The 19,351-nt window shown below is 47.9% G+C and overlaps 1 protein-coding gene across 3 annotated transcripts in view; it reads right to left on the bottom strand.

Annotated features, from left to right (window-relative positions):
- Sephs1 (selenophosphate synthetase 1) overlaps nucleotides 1–19,038 on the bottom strand; it is a 31,863-nt gene extending 12,825 nt beyond the window's left edge. Inside the window, exons 1-7 of one of the 3 annotated variants that reach the window (XM_052156543.1) lie at nucleotides 18,861–19,038; nucleotides 15,818–16,091; nucleotides 11,214–11,317; nucleotides 8,809–8,916; nucleotides 7,561–7,715; nucleotides 4,490–4,580; nucleotides 2,273–2,372 (exon numbers count right to left, since the gene is read on the bottom strand). In XM_052156543.1, the coding sequence (XP_052012503.1) occupies nucleotides 2,273–2,372; nucleotides 4,490–4,580; nucleotides 7,561–7,715; nucleotides 8,809–8,916; nucleotides 11,214–11,317; nucleotides 15,818–16,010 (751 nt within the window). In that variant the 5' untranslated portion in view covers nucleotides 16,011–16,091; nucleotides 18,861–19,038. Of the gene's footprint in view, nucleotides 1–2,272; nucleotides 2,373–4,489; nucleotides 4,581–7,560; nucleotides 7,716–8,808; nucleotides 8,917–11,213; nucleotides 11,318–15,817; nucleotides 16,092–16,261; nucleotides 16,649–18,860 lie in introns of those variants that run through there. The other 2 variants (XM_052156544.1, XM_052156545.1) reach the window with 2 other exon arrangements.
- Between the last annotated feature and the right edge of the window lie 313 nt (nucleotides 19,039–19,351).

Genomic DNA, 19,351 nt, shown 5'->3' with positions numbered 1-19,351 from the left:
AACTTGGTACAAGCTGGTGGCATCGTCAATTAAGAAAATGTCTCTGTAACATGGGGCTGCATAAGATAGGGAGGGCTTGATCCCTGGCATACACTGACGCGGTCAGCGCAGGCCAGCCCAGGCTACATGATTTGCGGTACCAAAAAATAAATAAATAAATAAATAAATAAAAGGTCACACTCCTCCATGCCTCTAACCCAGAGCCCAGCTGGTGGGCCGAGCTAACGCCTGGAGGCCATTAGTTAGGTAAAGCCACAGGCAGACACTTTGTCTTAAACAAAGAAATCAAAACCAAAACCAAAACCCTTTGAGCATCTGACACATGCTGTCTTTAGCATGCTGGTTCCCTAGGAACGGCTTACTTCTCTTATCACAGAAAACCAGCTAAGTCTGTACGGCTATTCTCACAACTGCAGAGCAGCAAGTGACAGGCTTAGTAACAGGCCAGATTCTCAGAGAAGAACCTCGGTTACAACTTGATCAAAGTGTGTGAGGGGTAGGGAGGTCTGAGAGCGGAGGCACTCATTCAGAGCACGGAAATGTGAGCACAAGAGAGCCATTGCCAACATGCTATGTACCGAATGTCCTAGCTAACTTAATACTCTAAATTACAAACGTAGATAAGGGGCTCACCATGAGTAGCTGGGACATATTTGCATTATACACCTGAAGTGGGAAAATTCTCATGACCAGTTATCTACACAAATGATGATACTTCCTGGTACATCTAAATTCAGTTTTCAAATGCTTTGCTGTCTTGTAATGGACAGCTGGCTTTAGGATCTGCTTTCCTTGACACACTGTGACACCTGTGGGCAAAACCTGCTCAGGCCAGAGAAGCTATTGTACTACAGGTGAGACAATCCTTAGGGCTGGGGAAAAGAATGAACTGAGTCAGTCAGAGAGATACAGACTCAATCCCAGAGTAAAACATGGACATGGGCCGTACGCTGAGAGGACACAGGTGACATGGCGCCACACGCTGAGAGGACACAGGTGACATGGCGCCGCACGCTGAGGGGACACAGGGGACACGGCGCCACACGCTGAGGGGGACACAGGGGACAATGTGCAGCCAGCAGCTCGACTTGACAGTGAGCCCCAGGCCAGGGACCCCTACCTCAAAAAAACAAGGCGAAGGAACTCAATCTTGACTCTTGCCCTCTCTATATACACATGCATGCAACCACCTGTACACATACATACATACACACACATATATGAGAGATCTGACTACTATAAAGAACCTGATTTGTGACTTTTTTTTTACATAACCTAAAAGGAAAAAAAAAATCCTACACAATAAGACATCTCTCCATTCAAGTAAAGCAAGCCACTATCTCTTAACTCCTTTAAAGTCATGCTTTAAAGCCCGTGTAGTGGTTGGAATGGTCACCACAGGCTCATACATTCAATACTGGTCACCAGTACAGTAGGTGGAACTGTTTGGGAAGGATAAGGAGGTGTGGCCTTATTGGAGGAAATGTGTCACTGGTATAAACAGACTCACCCTCTGAAACTGTATGGATATGGTGTTTTGTCATAGCAACAGAAAAGTAAGAGTCCATTTCACAATTGAAAAGGCAAACTGTTTCTACTACATTGCTTTTAAAATTAAAAGTAATTCATGATTTCTAAACTATGTATCCGTATGTGTGAATGTGTGCCTGATGCCAAGTGCTCCTGGAGGCCAGTCACGCAGCTCAGGGCTAAGAACCGAACGCTGAGCCTCTGCAAGAGCAGGGGGCCTCTTAACTGCCGAACCAGCTCTCCGGCCCACCTACTGGGATTCATAAAGCTTACTCTGACAACTGGCATGAAGGAGGAGGAAGACACATGCAGACATTATAGTGAGAAATTATCTAATACAAGCCACATTTAACACTTTTTTACTGAAACATGTCACATGTAGGTTCTCCTTAAGTTACGACAGGGTTCAATCAACTGGTGTCACTTTGACATTAAAAAGTTGAAAAGCATCAGGAAGCTGTCATAAATGGAACTGTAAATTAAATACTACCTGCCTATAGATTCCCAGCAATAATTCCCTACTATGGAACCAAAGTAGACACCAAGAGGAGGAGTGTAGTCAGTCACCAGCCAGGTTCTTCCCCTGGCCTCGATTTCCTTATTTTGTATGACTAAAGACTTGAGAAAAAACAAACCACTATGCACTAAGACTGGACGCAGACAACTATACCAAGTTCCCATGTTACTTGGTCTTTCCCAGAACATTTGCTAAGCCCCAAGCAGAATGGCTTCTGCCCTGTACCTGTCCTGTTGAGCCGGGCCATGTTCATCATTGCCTCTTGGTATGCCAACTCGACGTCTTCTTGGGTGACCACTAGCTTAATTTTATTCCATTTTTCGGGCTAGCCATAGGAACACAGGTGAGAGAGAGAAAAAGAAAACATGATTCATTTTTACTTCTAACCAAGTGCAATTGAATACTTTTTTTAGTCGTCTTCTGGGACTGGGCGTGTCAATGTGTGTATACATTGCTGGTGATCAAGCCCAGGGTCCCACACGTCTCCTACACCACTGAGCCACACCCCAGTCACTGGGAACTTATTTACCTAACTGTCAAGACATAGAAGTGTTTTAAGTCAATCCTCTTCTGTGTTAGTGTTTTTCAGGGGAATTATCAGTCTATCTCCGGCTTCTCCCACATTTCTGTAGTAAACTATCACAGCTTGCTGGATCTGTACCCTCAGAGGCAGGCAGCTGCACCTGGCTCTTATTCGAATGGCCAGGTGTAATGCCTTTACTAACATTGTTTTCAAGGGTTGAGACATCAGGCAAGTGCTTGCCCAGTTTTCACAAAGTCTTGAGCAGTACAAAAGGAAGAGAATTTCCCACATCCTTGGTTATCTTCCCATCTCCTCTACTAGACTGATGGCGTCTGTTTTTACGTTATACCCTCTCTACTCTACTGACTCCTGCAGTAAAGCTATTTTGATACAAACAGATGTGAAATTTTCAACTGTCCATGCTGAAGACAGCTCTGGGTGAGCAAAAAAAGTTCTCATTAAAGGGATAAAAGGCCTCTGTTTGACTTTATAGGTGCTTACATCATGATGTAGGTTCTCGGCACAGGAACCACCGACCACTGACTGCTCTGACTCATGCATCTTTGCTTACGTGTCTTGGACACTAAATAAACCCGAGGTGCTGAAGGCCGGACGGAGGGACAGAGCTGGCCTAGCTGAGCTGGGCTTGGTCCCAGCATCGCACACCCAGTACTCCCTAATCCTGTGAGACATTGGGAACACCTTCATCTCCCTAACCCATTACCCCCATCTCTCCCAGAAGGAACACCCCTCTGATGTCTGTATCTATCATTCTTTGCCTGTCAAAACCCAGGATCCTCAGACAATAGATTCTAAAACTATATGACAACCACCTCTAACCTTTAGTAGTAAACAAAACATTATGCTATTACATTGCATTTGGAACTTGCTTTTGCCAAAATGAATACTACAGTAACGATGTGTGAAACAGAAGTGGAGAAGCTGTGCGGGCTACCAGCCGTCCTAGACCGCATTTCTGTGGAGTGTCCCCACAGCAACTTCCCAGAATGCTTTGCATTACTGAGAAAGGAGCGAAAATAAGGAAACAATATGGTCAATTTTTGAGATTTTATTCTTACTTTTTTCAAGATAGTGTCTTTGTGTAGCTCTGGTTGTCCTGAAACTTGTTTTATAGACCAGGATGGCCTTGAATTCACAGAGATCCACCTGTCTTTGCCTCCTGAATGCCAGGATTAAAGGCCTGCGTCACTTCCACCCAGTGAGAATTTTTTATATTTATTTATCTGGGTGTTGTGCTTATAGGTATGCATGTCTATGCACCATATGCATGAAGTGTCCAGAAAGGTCCAAAGCAGGCACTGGATCCCCTGGACCTGGAGTTACAGACTTCTGTTAGCCACCACGGGGGAGGGAGAGAGAAGCCAGGCCTCTGCAAGAGCAGCCTGTGCTCCACTGCTGAGCCATCCCCCTCTCCCGCCCTGAGGGTCCTTACTGGCTACATCAGCCAAGATAAAAGGCCAACAAATGATGTAAGTCTTTATTATTTTTTCCAACTATATCTTAAGACTGGTAAGTTTCAGACGATAGCTGTAGAAATTAAACAGGCCATGCTGTGTGAGGACACAGCAAACCTTAGTCAGTGTGAACTGTTGTGGAAAGACGTCCCAGTGTGACAGCGCTTAGGGAGAATATCCTTCTGCCATCCTCCCTACATTCACACAGCTGTATGTTCTTCATTATTCACCAGCTTAAAGACAGCATGAACATCTCATAAAAACCTCAAACTCCATGACAACTATGTCAACACCTGACCTGATTCCAAGCTGGGACTTACGTCCTTCAAACATTTTATGGCTTAAATTTTCACTTATAGACTATGGATAATTTGTCTAAGGACTTCACTGATTCTGCCCACCTCCATTCTGTCCAGCCCCACTCCTGAACAGCTTTTTACTTACAATATCCAGCCACTGGTGCACAGCGACCGCAACCTGTGTCCCCAGGGGTTTGGTCAATACCAGCACATCCCCTGGTACTGCATTATCTGGCCTGCAGAAAAGAAAAAGAGGGTGTTTTGATCAAACTAAGGAGGCAACATTAAAGCAAAAAAGGGAATCTTGTTTAAAACAAATGTTTCTGCACTAATTCTTTCCTTTTCTTTGTGTGTATGTATGTATGTGAATACACACGCATGTAGGTTAGGTAGAAGCCAGAAGTCAATATTGGGCAGCTTAGTTTTTTGAAATAAGGTCTCTCACTGGGTCCAGGTCTTACCATTTTGGCCAGACTAGTGGCTAGTGAGCCCCAGGGACTTGTCTGTGTCTGTGTCCCCTGCTGGGAATACAGGGAGCACTGCCACTATCTAGCTTTTAAGTCCTGCTGGAGCTAGGACTCAGGTCCTCATGCTGGCCCGCACATGCCGACTGAGGGAGAAAGGGAGCCTCTGAGATGCAGGCTGCTCAGTGGGGCATGCCTTCAGCTACCGGGGCAAAGGTATGTCTGCTAGCTGAAAGATGGCTAAACGGGAACAGTGTGCCCAACGTCCCTCTTCTGAGCAAGGTTCAAGCACCAAGCAGAGGCCAGCATGGTGCTACTCGGCCTCTCAGTTGCCTCTGTGTGTGTGTGTGTGTGTGTGTGTAGAGCTGAGGATGGAGCCAACGGCAGAGCCAATGCCTCTCAGTTGCCTGTGTGTGTGTTTGTGTGTAAATAGCTGAGGATGGAGCCAATGCAGAGCCACTGCCTCTCAGTTGTGTGTGTGTGTGTGTTTGTGTGTCACACAGGTCTGGGCCTCAACTCCCTAGTACTGGAAAAACAAGCACGCAAGCAAAAACCCCAAAGCAGAGCAGCGTCGATCAAGTCTGTAAGCCCACGGTCAGCCTGCATGTGGGGGTTCACTGCTGTGGAGTGGAGCCTGGCAAAGCCTTTATGACAGGCAGGCTCTCAGCATTACCGACACACCACACCTGACCTAGGGATTCTTAGAACGATCCTAATGATCTGCCCCGCGTTTACTCTTAGAACATTAGTTACAGCATCAGAATAACCAAACACAATTGAAACGTCAATAGCAAATATACAAAATTAACAGAAGGGGAGCAGTGATGGTGATCACAACCACTGCACTGTAGGTCTTTTTGCATCTTTTACATTCTGAGTCAGGTTAACACAGTACCTACTAGTTAGTTACTAATTAAACACTGAACTGAGGGTCAGCTGACGGCTCAGTGGGTCAAAGTGCTTGCCAACTCTCTGGACCTAGTTACCATCAATTCTCAGAACCTGGGTTCAATTCCTAGGACTCCCTAGGACAGAACAATCAGCTGCTGCAAGTGATTCCCCACCATACAAACCAATCAATCAATCAATCAATCAATCAATCAATCAATCAATCAATCAATGTAAAGCAAATAAATGAAGGACAGGGTGCCTCTCTTAACATCAAACATGGAAAGTGACAATCTATGTTGAAATCCATCTCCAAAGAATACAGAGAAATGCTCCCTCACCCCAAAGAAAGCTGTAAAACAAGATGCTAGCCATCACCAGTCAGTAAAGAGACACAAGTCAAAGCCACAGGGGATGTCACCTATGCTCACTGTACTGGTTCTGAGCGGAATGAGAACGACGTCATAAAACAACTTCCAAAGCAGATGTGAAGAACTTGGTCTGTACATACACAAAAAACCAAAACAAACCTGCACTTGAAGGGGGTTCATAGTAACAGGAGAAAACAACTCAAAACTCTACCATCAACAGACTTGTGGTATATACAAACAGCATGTTAGGGCATAAAGAAGCACTGTGCAGCCAGGTGGTGGTGTGTACACCTCTGACCCCAGGATATGGGAGGTGGAGGCAGATGGATCTCTGTGAGTTCAAGGCCAGTCCTGTCTACAGAATAAAGTTCCAGGACAGCCAGGGCTACACAGAGAAACCTATTCTTAAAAAACAAAACAAAGGGGGTTGGAGAGATGGCTCAGAAGATTAGAGCACTGACTGCTCTTCCAGAGGTTCTGAGTTCGAATCCCAGCAACCACATAGTGGCTCACAACTATCTGTAATGGGATCAGATGCCTTCTTCTGGTGTGTCTGAAGACATATACAGTGTACTCATATACATACAGTAAATCTTTTAAAAAAGTTAAAAAACTCCATGTAACACCATGGACTGTGTTACAACTTAATGACGTGACGTAAGAGCAAGAAAAGCCAGGTAGGAAGTGCCCTACAGAGCCTGGGTCTATCCATCCAGTGCGTAGAGCAGGCCACCTTTACAGACAAAGAGCAGCTTACTGGTCCCAGAGCATTGTGGGAAGGGGAAACTGGAAGTATCTGCGAATGAGGACAGGCTTGGCGAGGGAGCACGCCATCTGGGTCCTGGATGGGATGGTGACCACTCAAGCCTGCATTCTCAAACCAACCCACTGTACACTTAACCCTGACAGACAAGGAAGCTCTGCTTAGCAGACACAACAAGCTATGTTCAATCCCAGGTTCAAGAAACCAAACAAAACCAGAAAAGCTGTGGAGGTGGCCCTTACCCACAATTCTTGGACTGAGCAGGCTGAGGCAGTAGGATGAGTTGGACATCAGCAAAAGATACAAAGAGATACCTCGTTTAAAAAAACAAACCAGAAAATAGACACATAAAAAGCTGAATAACATGTTACACGTTTTTGTCACATGAAATTTACAAAGTCTAAATTTGCTGCTCAGGAATAGGATCAAAAAACTGACAAATGCTACAACATGCATGAATAGAAAAACAGTATGCTAATACATGAAGTGAAACCAACCAAGATGTATCTGAAGGAACAACAAGTGATAACCCCAGTGGAGGAGTTTCGACTCAGGTGATCAAAGTGTTGAAGCGATCCTGGTGAGTCTATGCTCTGGAAAGGCCCAAACCCACTGAACTGCACGCTCTAAATGGGCTAACTGTACAGCAACTGAATGACACCTTAATATGCCTTATTTTTAGAGAGAATGAGAGAAAAACAGGTTCTGGAATGAACAAAAGTCAACTTACATGATAAATTCATTGGGCTGGCAGACCGTTGTGGCGACTCCTCCCAGAACAATCCAGGGGTTTAATACCGTTTGGCCGCCTGTAACAGAGGTTCCTGCTTCCTCTGCCGCGTCTTTAAAACCCTGTATAATCAGCGGTATCACTTTATCCCTCTCCTAGGGTTTAAAAGGACACAGATGAAAAGTCAGGAATTTTGTTCAAACCTCAGAAAGGATGGGTCTACACTTGCAGTTACAAAGACCCAGAAGCTGACAGACAGTAGAGGGCACTAAAGCAGGGGCGTTTCCTGATGAAGCAGGCTGGCAAACGTCTTCTGAGTTACACAGTGAACAAAGCCCCGTTTCTTAACTGGTAGGGGTATAATATGCCATTTGCCCACAGGCCTGGCCCAGACACGGGCAACTATCGGAGGCCAGTTCTTGGTCCTGAACACCACCAGACAAGCTAACCATACAAACACAGCCCTGTTTTCAAAAAAGACTTTGTTTGCCAAGAAGTGGGAAGACTTGCTGAGAGATCCACTGTAGCGCACCCCCAGAGAAGCCCCTCCTGTGAGAACTGGGTACTACCGCTCAAGGGCAAACTGCTAGGGAAAAGGACCACAGACCACTGGGTTATCTGTCAGTAACTCATGACAAACACATCAGGGAGGCATATGGGAAAAGAGAAAATAAAAACATCTTGTTAAAGTAAACTACGTGGGCCAGAGAGATGGCTCCGCGGCAGCGGAGACCATGCCTAAGTTTGTCTCTCAGCACCACATGGCAGCTCCCAACTCCTAGCTCAAGGCCCAGCACACACTCCGCCTACTTATACAAATATTCATGCACATAAAATAAAAATATCCTAAGTAGGAATTCGACCCTGGTTCAAAGAACAGGTAAAGGAACAGACTGCCAGGCAGTAACAGAAACGTAAGCACATGAAAGCGTGAGGGAGGGCCTTACTCCAGAGACTGCTCGAAACCCGAGGGTCATGGATTCTGAACCTACGGTACTGTTAGTGTAGCTAAGATTTATTAAGTTCCCCCCCCCCCCCCAAACAACACACACACACACACATACACACACAGAGTCTTCTATGTACTCCAAAGAGAGTTAAGGAGCAGGTGGGAGAAAAAGAAGATAGGCCCTCTCATTTTAATTTACCAATTAATGCCTCAAAGTGGAGAGTTGCAGTACCGGAGGCCATGTTTGTAAATGCAACACAAAGTGAGACCAAAGTCCAGTGAGTGTGCCAGAGACTTACCCGGTCAGTCATTTTATTACTGACTCCAAGGAGCATCAGCATATTGTCACATTCGGTGACACCCATTGCATAGAGGTCACTGAGGACATTGGCACATGCTATCCTGCCCTAGGAAAGAGAGCAGAGATGTGAAAAGGCCAGGGATTTTCCATCTGTAGAACCAAAAATGGAGGGCGGCTCCCAGACTGTCAGCTGGTCCCTTCACTCTACTGTCAGGCCACCCAGGCACCCACGGGAGCAGAACAGAGTTCACACTCTTTCCCATCCAAGATTCAGAGCCCCGGCTCAAGATGGGGCAGGAAGAGCAGCAGCTGGCATGGTCTGGGAGAGCCCCCGGAGCTGGAGGCCTGACACAGTCATGTAAAGGCAACCTTGGGAACCAGCACTCACAGACCACAGGCCCTGTTGCATCTGCTGGTTACAGAAAGAGAGATGATTTTTATGTTGTTGGATTCAGAAACTTTTGCAGCTTCAAGTTGAAAGAAGTAAACAGAAAACAAAAGTACGCCAAGCGGTGGTGCTGCTGCACACCTGTAATCCCAGTACTCTGGGAGGCAGAGGCAGGTAGATTTCTGAGTTCGAGGCCAGCCTGGTCTACAGAGTGAGTTCCAGGACAGCCAGGGCTACACAGAGAAACCCTGTCTCGAAAAAAACAAATCCAAAAACCAAAAACAAAAAAAACAAAACAAAGAAAACAAAGGTAGGAGAAATAAACACACAGGCCTGCAGTGAAACTGAAATAGCATTTCCCACTAAATCCTTCATGAGAAGTTTAAATAACATCCAACAGGATGTGCTCATAAAGACGACTGCTATGGAAGAGTTTTAGATGTTGTCATTGTCTAAATTATCTTTTTATAGATAATAGAGAAAAATATCAAGGTTTTCTTCTGACACAGGATAATCAACATGGGCCCAGCACATCATTTTCAGTCGCTGCTGCTGTCCCTGGGCTTGCCAGTGGCCCCAGGGCCCTCTGCCAGCAGCCCCGCCCCGCGGCCCTCTGGAGGCCTTGCCAATGAGGAGCCCAGAGGCTGAATTGTGGGCCATGGAGCAGACATGTAATAGCTGCTCTCGCACGCTTCTAAGAGATGCTAGAAAGGACAGATTCCGGGCAACTTCTCAGCCACTCCTGCTACCTGACAGAGAATGTACTTTCTGATAACCTCTACTCATACTGCACTAAGATGAGAGTCCTCTTTTCCTCTGGCCCGAGTCCTTACACGTGAAGCTTGGTCCCAGTGTCCTTGCAAACCAGGAAGGATAGCAGACATTTTTAAACAAGTAGGATATTCCCATTTCTTCAGTGTTCTCTTGGTTGGTAAAGAAGTTAGTTAGTTAAAGACTAGGCAGAATAGAGGGCTCTGGCCGTAGCATGTGACGACTGCCCAGATGTCTGTACAGTGCATGTCAGTAGCTCTGTGCATGCTGTGGAGGACAGAGTGTCTCCCTCAGTCACTCCACCTTAGTTTTCAAGACAAAAATCTCTTATTGAACCTAGAGCTCAACAATTGGACAGACTGGCTAGCCAAGCAAGTCCCAAGAATCCTCCTGTCTCTGTTTCTCAGCATGAGTACTAGAGGTGTGTGCAGCCACACCTGGCTTTTTACTTGGGTGCTGGGGTCCTCCTGCTTACCTGGGAAGTACTTTGTCCTCAATGCACCTTCTCCCCTGCCTCGGTAGCTACAACCTGAATGCCATGGTCAGGTAGATCTCGGGGTGGCACATGGTACAGTGGTGAGTGGGCATGTAGGTGGCTGTGTAGCTGGTAACCAACATACCCAACATTTACAATAATAAAAAAGGCTCAGGAAGTCCAGTTGTAAAGTAAGTCAGGCAGGGTGGCGCACACCTTTATTCTCAGTGCTGGGAGGCAGAAACAGGCAGATCTCTGAGTGTGAGGCTCTACATACACAGTTCTAGGACAGCCAGGGCTACACAGAGAAACCCTGCCTTGGGGGAAATCCAATTGTGATGAGATTCTCAAATTCCTCTACTGTGGGAGGAAACATTTAGAACCAGTGTTATTAACAAAGTATAGCCAGAAACAGCCAGGAGCAGTAAATTTTACAAACATCAGAGAGACAGGTCCAAGGAAAGAAAGCAGAGAACACCACCAACCCTTAGTATTCTCTCAAAACAACATTCCGTTCTGCACACGCTATAAAGGCAGCGGACAGAGCCCTCCATGCCACTTGGATCGTGCAGTATCAAGTGAGAGGAGACAGGTCGGCCCACCATGATGAGGGAAGGACTCAGGAAACAGCAATATAATTTGGATACAGCAACAGTAGAAAAACACAACAGCCAAACATAAAACCTAAACCCAAAGGCATACATAAACCCAGCCAAAACCACAACTGAATGCATAAAGCAGTTCCAATTACAAAAATACACAAACTTACCATCATGTATGGGTCGTCGACGATAGGATAAATGTAATCTGTGGTTTGAACCAAGGAAAGACCACCATGCCTCAAAGGAATGACGCAAGTGTCCATCCCAATGCCTGGCACAAAGGACATGGCCAGCACCCAAAAAATAAAAGGAGAAAAGAAAATCGTTTAATTGTGTCCGAGTAGCACTTCGAGCAGGAAGCAATTCTAGGAGACAGCAAAGCCCTCACTGCCAGCCCGACTACGCGTGCGCTATCAAGCAGCATTACTGAAGGGACGGAAGCAGAAGCAGCGCAGGATGGAAGACATGAAGTACCTGTTAAACAACAAGGCTGCAAGACAGCACAAAACCTGAACCTTACTGAAGCCGTTAACACTTTATATTCCTGAATCCTGTGACTGATGCTCTGGATATTCCAGATTCGCTGTGTAGATCAGGCTGGCCTCTAACTCACAGAGCTCCACATGCCTCTGTCTACCAAGTACTGGGATAAAGGTGTGTGTGCTATCATGGCACGGTGCTAGCACCATGCTGGCTCATATAGAATTTCTCTGCATGAAAAAGTTCTACAAATAGAGCTGTTAGCTATTTCATTGAGAGTTACTTTGATATTAATTACCTGGATATGATTATAATCTCCTAGATAGTATTTGTACCATATTCTCAGACAGAAAATGGCAGTTAGCATTACATTTAGCCTGAAGGAAACAGTAAAGTGCAAAGCAGGAATTCAAACCAAGTATCTCCAAAATACTGGTAATACTGGGTAATTCAATTATTTGTTTCCCCAAAGCACTTTCTTCACCTTTATGTATCCATACATACTTTTGTATGTACATGTGTGCACCCAGACAGAGGTCAACATCTGGTTTCTTCCCAATCTTACTTTCACCTTATTTTTTAAGACAAGGCCTCTCACCAAATCTAGAAATAATCAATTCAGCTTCAGCTAGGACAGCTCTCTGTGAGCCATCCTATTTCTTTTACCCAGCATTGTATGACAGAGTACTTGGTTTCAAACTCACTTCCTAATACCCCAGGACTGGGCAAGTTGGGATTAGAGATGGTCAATCTGATGCTGGAACAATCTTTTGGAAGTCCAGGATCCCACTGAAAAGCAGCCAGCCCTGTCATATGGCCGACAATATGCTCGTTGGTTTTTGTCATCATGACACAAATCCAGACAGAGCCAGGAAGAGAGAAATGCAATCAAGGAATTAACTCCACGGAACTGGCCTAGTGGGCCACTGTGGGTAGTGCCATCCCTGAGCAGCCCCCTGTGCTGCTTTAAAAAGCTGGGGAACGCCGGGGGGCGGGGGTGGGGGGGGTGGGGGGGTGGGAGGGAGGGGGTGGCACAGCCTGTATTCCCAGCACTTTGGGAGGCAGAGGCAAGAGGATTTCTGAGTTCGAGGCCAGCCTGGTCTACAGAGTAAGTTCCAGGACAGCCAGGGCTATACAGAGAAACCCTGTCTCGAAAAAAAAAACCCAAATCCCCAAAACAGACAAAGAAAGAAAGAAAGAAAGAAAGAAAAGAAAAGAAAAGAAAAGAAAAGAAAAGAAGAGAAGAGAAGAGAAAAGAACAGAAAAGAAAAGAAAAGAAAAGAAAAACGCTGGGGACCGAGCCAGCACACAGCACCCCCTCCTTGGCTTTCCTTGATGAGGGGCACCTGTGAGCCAAATCGACCCTTCCTCCCCAAGTTGCTTTTGGTTATCACAGCAACAGAAATGCAAACCAGAACAAACTAGGATTTTTTCCATAAGGGGCAAGCAGTAAATAGTTCAGCCTTCTGCTCCACTGTCTCCAAAGCAGCCACAGACATGTTCACACACGAGTCAGGCTACATTCCAGTGTGATTTTCTTCTCAAACACATGGCAGGTCAGAGTTGTACCTAAGGCCACAACTGTGACGCACTAAGATAAAGGAGAGACCTTGGTAAATGGGATCAGGGCCAGAACTACTGCATAAAAGTTCAGACTGGACAAGCTTAGGGAGGCACATGGAAGAGGACACTCTTCTTGAAACCTGAGTATGAGGCTGACAGGAAGAGCTCAAGGCGCCATGCTGGCCTATGGCCTCAGTTGATGATATTGTATGTCATACAGGGTTACGTGACTGACTAGGAGATGAACCTCTCTACACAGAGGGTGCAAGCTTCCAGGAATACTACCACTAGGCCTTCATCAGAGAGGAAGTCAGGACATATGGGAAGCTGGCTGGGACTATAGCTCAGGAGTACACTACCTGTCTAGCATCATTCATATAGCTTTGGGTTTGATCTCTCTCTCTCTCTCTCTCTCTCTCTCTCTCTCTCTCTCTCTCTCTCTCTCTCTCTCACACACACACACACACACACACACACACAGACACACACCCTGAAATTGTAAAAAGGAAGAAAGAAGGGGTAAGCCTGAAATGGCTCTCTAAAAACTAGAGCTTCAATTAGAAAGCTAAGGCTGCGCTGGTGGCACACACCTGTAATCCCAGCACTCTGGGAGGCAGAGGCAGGCGGATTTCTGAGTTCCAGGCCAGCCTGGTCTACAGAGTGAGTTCCAGGGCAGCCAGGACTACACAGAGAAACCCTATCTCAAAAAAAGAAAAAAAAAAAAAAAAGAAAGAAAGAAAAAAAGAAAGCTAAGGCTGGTTGGGGTAGAGGAACAGAGCCACGTGGTTTAGGAGAGGTTAAATGCAAGACTGAGACACTGACGCTAAGCTACAGGGAGGTCTAGGTCTCTTATCAAGAATAGAGCACATTTGCGGGAGGTGGCAGTGTACACCTTTGATCCTAGCACTCAGGAGGCAGAGGTAGGAAGATCTCTCAGTTTGAAGCCCAAGCGAATCTACAGAGCGAGTTCCAAAAAACCAAACTATATGAATGAATGAATGAATAAATAAATAAAAGAGTACCATAGTACTAATAACTCATGCTCGACAGATTCCAAGTATAGAAAACAAATGGAGTGGTTTAAAGAAACACCTATTTTCTGGGGCTGGAGAGATGGCTCAGCAGTTAAGAACACTGACTGTTCTTCCAGAGGTCCTGAGTTCAATTCCCACCAACCACATGGTCTCTCACAACCATGGGATCCGATGCCCCTTTCTGGTGATAGCTACAGTGTATTCATACACATAAAATAAATGAAGAATTCTTTTTTTTTCTTTTTTGTTTTTTTTTGGGGGGGGATTAGTTTTTTTTCCGAGACAGGGTTTCTCTGTATGGTTCTGGCTGTCCTGGAGCTCACTCTGTAGACCAGGCTGGCCTGGAACTAAGAAATTCTCCTGCCTCTGCCTCCCAGAGTGCTGGGATCACAGGCATGCGCCTCCACCACCAAGCAGAAGAATTCTTAAAAAAAAAAAAAAAAAAAATCCAGCCATAGGCAAACAGTGGTGGCACATGACACCTTTAATCCCAGCACTTGGGAGGCAGAGGCCTGTGGATCTGTGAGTTGGAGGCTAGTTCCGGGACAGCCAGGGCTATACTCTATGAAAACAAGCTGGTAAGCAGCACCCTCCGTGGCCTCTGTGTGGCTCCTGCCTCCAGGTTCCCGTCCCGACTTCCTCCAGTGATGGACAGCAATGTGGAGTAAGCCAAGCCAAGCCTCTCCTCCCCAGCTTGCTTCTTAGTCAGGGTGTTTCATGGCAGCAGTAGAAACCCTCACCTAGGCACATAGGCCACACTGGTAATTATGCAGATCTTTAAGCAACAGATTTACAGAGCCATGCGTGGCGGGGCTCTCCTGTAACCCCAGCATTTAGGAGGAGCACTGTGTTTGAGAAAGAGAAACCACTAGCAATACAAAGGAGCTCAGAAAAGAAAACAGTGCCCCCGGGCACTCTGGGGTCAACCTGAAATTTATGCATGCGTGTGCAGATGACGTGTAAGGCACGTGTGTACATATGGGACAGATGTATATGTGTACACACGCATGGCCAGAGTATAACCTCAGATGTCAGTTCTTTTTTTAGACATCTGTCAAAGGCTTGAGAATTAGCACACAGGCTGGCCGGCCAGCAAGCCCCAGGAACACATCGTCTCTCCCTCTGCAGCACTGGGATTGTGTACACACACTTTGGGATTGCAAGCACACCACACCACCCACACTTTGGGATGCAAGCACACCACACCACCCACACTCTGGGATTGCAAGCACACCACGCCACACACACTCTGGGATTGCAAGCACACCACACCACACACACTCTGGTTTTTAAAGTGGGGTCAAGCTCACTGAGTCCCTTGAACTTTCCCAGCTGAGCCTTTCCCCGTCTGCTCTCCCAATTCTGCAGCAGCCTGTGCAGCCACTCAGAGCTTCAGCCCATACGTCCTGCAAAGGCCGAAAAGCTGTTCCTAAGATACCTAAGGTAACGCCTTCACTAGGGCTCACCAAAAAATTAAAATGTCCTACTGTAGTATAACGTCACAATATATTCTGATTTCAAACCTGCCAACCACATGCCCTGATGCTTTTCAAATTCTTTCTTTAAATAAGTGACATTAACAGTTGCACTGGATACTGACTCCTCAGACAGAACTTGAAGAGTCGAGGCGACCCAGGGACGTCTGGTTGTTGACTGTGGCCCACACTCCGGGTGTTAACAGATGGTGTACATACCAAGCCGTGGCATGACAGCTCCCAGAAACTGCTCATCTTCTTGGAAGTGGTTCTCTTGTAAAGATTCCAGCAACTTCTGCAAGACATCTTGGGGCACTTTGCAGCCTGTGCCCTTCAGTTCAGTAAACCTGGTCAGCCGGAAGCTCTTGTCCAGTTCATAAGTTTCTGGGTTAAAGGACTCCCGAGTAGACATGGTTCTGGGGCCGCACTCTTCACAGTTCAGCCCCTCCCCTCCCTCTCTCTTGATCCACTGGGCTTTCTAATTGTGATCCACCTAGGTACCACCAAAACATAAAAGAAGTCATTGTTAAAAAACTCTCAACTGGTATTTGTCAAGAATCACATGAATGAATACACACCAGAGAAACATACACAGGGAAATACTTTGTTAGTTAGGGTGCTGGGTAAACTGGAATAACAGATAATGCCATCAAGGGTACCTACAGAAGACCGGAGAGTGTGACTGTGGTTAGAATGGTGACTCCAAAGGTAAGCTCATGCGACACCTGCCACTTGGGCAGTAAACTCTCCGAAGTTCTTCTAGGCTGCAGGGCTAAGAGAACCAGTATTCGCTGAAAGCAGAGATCCTTTTGCTCTCTCATAGAGAAAAATAAAACAGTCACCAAAAGCTGTAGAAAGGGGACTCAAGAGCCGGGCGTGGTGGGGCACGCCTGTAATCCTAGCACTTGGGAGGCAGAGGCAGGCAGATTTCTGAGTTCGAGGCCAGCCTGGTCTACAGAGTGAGTTCCAGGACAGCCAGGACTACACAGAGAAACCCTGTCTCAAAAGAAAGGGGACTCAAATGCATCTCATGCAATTTTTTTGAGACAGAGATATGCAACTATCAATCTGCATAGTTGATTGTCCTGGAATGCATTCTGTAAACTAGACTGCCTCATAGAGATGCACTTCCCTTTGCCTCCTGAGTGCTGGGATTATTTTTTGTGCGTTTGTTTTTCGAGACAGGGTTTCTCTGTGTAGCCCTGGCTGTCCTCAAACTCAGAAATCCGCCTCCCTCTACCTCCCAAGTGCTGGGATTAAAGGTGTTTCCCGCCATTCCCTGTGACATTCTTCCAGATACTAAACCCTAATTTAAAAAACAAGTGTCTCTCTGAGCCAAACAGCACAGTACCAATCTAATGGGAGAAGTCATTGAAGGACAGACACTACTTAAAAACAACAAAAACTCTAAGGTTTCCCATGGCTATAAAACAATAACCTTCAAGAGAGTGCTTGCGAAGTTTTCTGATTTTTTTTTAAACATTCCTAGAAAGCAAACATTCTGCCTAACAAGCCAGTACACACACCACTGACAAAACACACTACTGTTCATTACTAGCTCATTACAAAAAGAAACAGTATCATAGGAAACCACTAATATTAAGGTACTGGGTACCTCGCACTTCATTTCTGCAAAAGCTCATCTGGTTGCATCTAATTCAAAACCCAGTGCTCCCGGGGTTTACAAACTTTCTGACTGATGCTTTTATTGGGCATAGGATTACAGACACCCCAAGTTTTAGGGTCGGCTTCCCCTATAAAATTTATGATTGAGAACATAATTCCCATTTATAGAGTTTTCCATCCCCCAGGAAACACATCACTCATTTAAACTAAATTTCACAAAGCCCGAATTTGGGCAGTAATCCAAACCGTCGTCACCAACATGACACGAGCAATGATTTCAGCGGGAAACTACAGACACGGATTTCAAGCGCCATTCATTGAATCCGAACTTCTCTAAAGAGCAGTGTGAACTAAGCAAGTTTCCGAGATGGGAATTCTGAAGCCATTTAGCAGTTTGGAAAAAGTGCGGAATTTCAACTCAGCTTCGAAGAAAGGATTTGGAACAGCACATTCCCTCGAAGAAAGTGTCTGCCTCACCTCTACCGGGTACAAAACGGAAAACGACCCTTTAGAAGAGTCTATTTTCCTACCTCCAATCCTTATGGCCTCAACCCAAAGGCAGGAAAGGGGCTCGCTCTGAAGAGCCTCCTTTCTTTTACGTTATTTCCCCTACACTTTCTGGCTGGGAAAGTTTAAAAACGCCTTACGTCAAGAGAACTCGGCAGTTCAAAAACTCCCAAGTGCAAGGAGACCTAAGTCACGCGGCCTGACCTCAAAGAAAACCCAAGCTATTTGAAAAGGATGAAATTTGGGGTGTGCTTTGGGCAGAGGAGAGCAGCACAGCCGACCTGGAAGCCACATGTTTACACCTTTAAAACAATGACATGAATATTCAAAGCCGCGTTTAACCCCTTCGCTGCCGCGCGAGGCGGGCTCGGGCAGCCGGGTGCGGTGGGGTAGCACACCCACCTCCCCGCCAGCCCCCAAACCCCGCGCGTGCCCACAGGCCCGGGCGCCGCGGCGTGCGCGCCGGGACCCCGCGCCCTCCATGGGGCCGGGCGCGGAAGATGCCACTCAGGGGACACCTTAAGTCTCAGGCTGCCGCCTTTAAAGGCACGGCGGGCGGGCGGGCGGGCGGGCGCGGGCCGCGTTCTTTGTATCGCGCCGCCCGCAGGGCCGTGCGGCATCACAGGCCCCGCGCCGCCGCTGCCGCGGGGACCGTGGCCGGCGGGGACCGGAGGGACGCGAGGGCCGAGTGGGGGGGCGGGGAGGCCCACGGCGCCGCGCTAGGACACCGGGCGGCTAAGGCGAAGGGCGGGCGGGCGCGCGCGCGCGGGCGGGCGGGTTCCTCGTCCGCGCCGCCACACAAAAATGTCGGCGGGCGAAAAGATTAACCCCTGCGTGGCCGCCGCCGCCCTCCCCCCTCCGCTCCTCCCTCCCAACCCCGGCCCCGCGTGCCGCGGCGGCGACGGCGGAGGAGGCAGCGGCGCGGGCGGCGCTTCTTTTTTAAAGCGGCCCCACCAAACCCTGGGCTCGGCCCCTCTCCAGGCAGGGCGCGCGAAGGGCCTCGGTGCACGGCTCCCAGGCCGTCCCGGGCGGCCCGGAGGGGGATTTGCAACGGCCGCGCCGGGCCTGCGGCCCGATATTCCCCTTTAAGCCTGCTGTCTCGCCCCCCCTCGCCAGGCCCGCCGCTTACCGGCTCGCTTTGCGCCCTCCGCCTCCTCCCGAAAACGGGCCGCGGCGCTCCCACAATGCACCGGGCGCGCCGGGCTCCCTTAAGCGTCGCCTGAATAAAAATGCTGCTCCCGGTGGCGGCGGCACGGCCCCGCGCTTGGACGCCGCGTGGAGCTCGGCCTAGGCTGGGCGCGGCCCTCCGGGAACCGGGCCGCCGCGCTCCCGCCGGCCGGGCGCGCGAGGGTCCCTTTAAGAGCGGCCACCTCCCTTTAAGGCGGCGGGCCGGTGGCCGGAGCGGCTCCGTGTTGCTGGTGGCGGTGGCGGCGGCGGTGGTGGTGGCTGCGTGCGGCCCGGGAAGGGGGCGGGGGCGCTGTGCAGAGGCCCGAGCGCGGCAATGATTGGTCTCGGGGGAGGGGTGGGGGGTTGCAAACCCAAGGAACGGTGGCATCCGTTGCATGATGCAAAAGAAAAAAAAAAAGAGGGGGGTAGATTGATTTCAAAAGTTGCGAGGAG

The sequence above is a fragment of the Apodemus sylvaticus genome, chromosome 14, assembly GCF_947179515.1.
Source record: "Apodemus sylvaticus chromosome 14, mApoSyl1.1, whole genome shotgun sequence".
Lineage (NCBI taxonomy): Eukaryota > Metazoa > Chordata > Mammalia > Rodentia > Muridae > Apodemus > Apodemus sylvaticus.
Note: the sequence above shows the minus strand (reverse complement) of the source record. Positions and strands in the feature narration are given on the sequence as shown.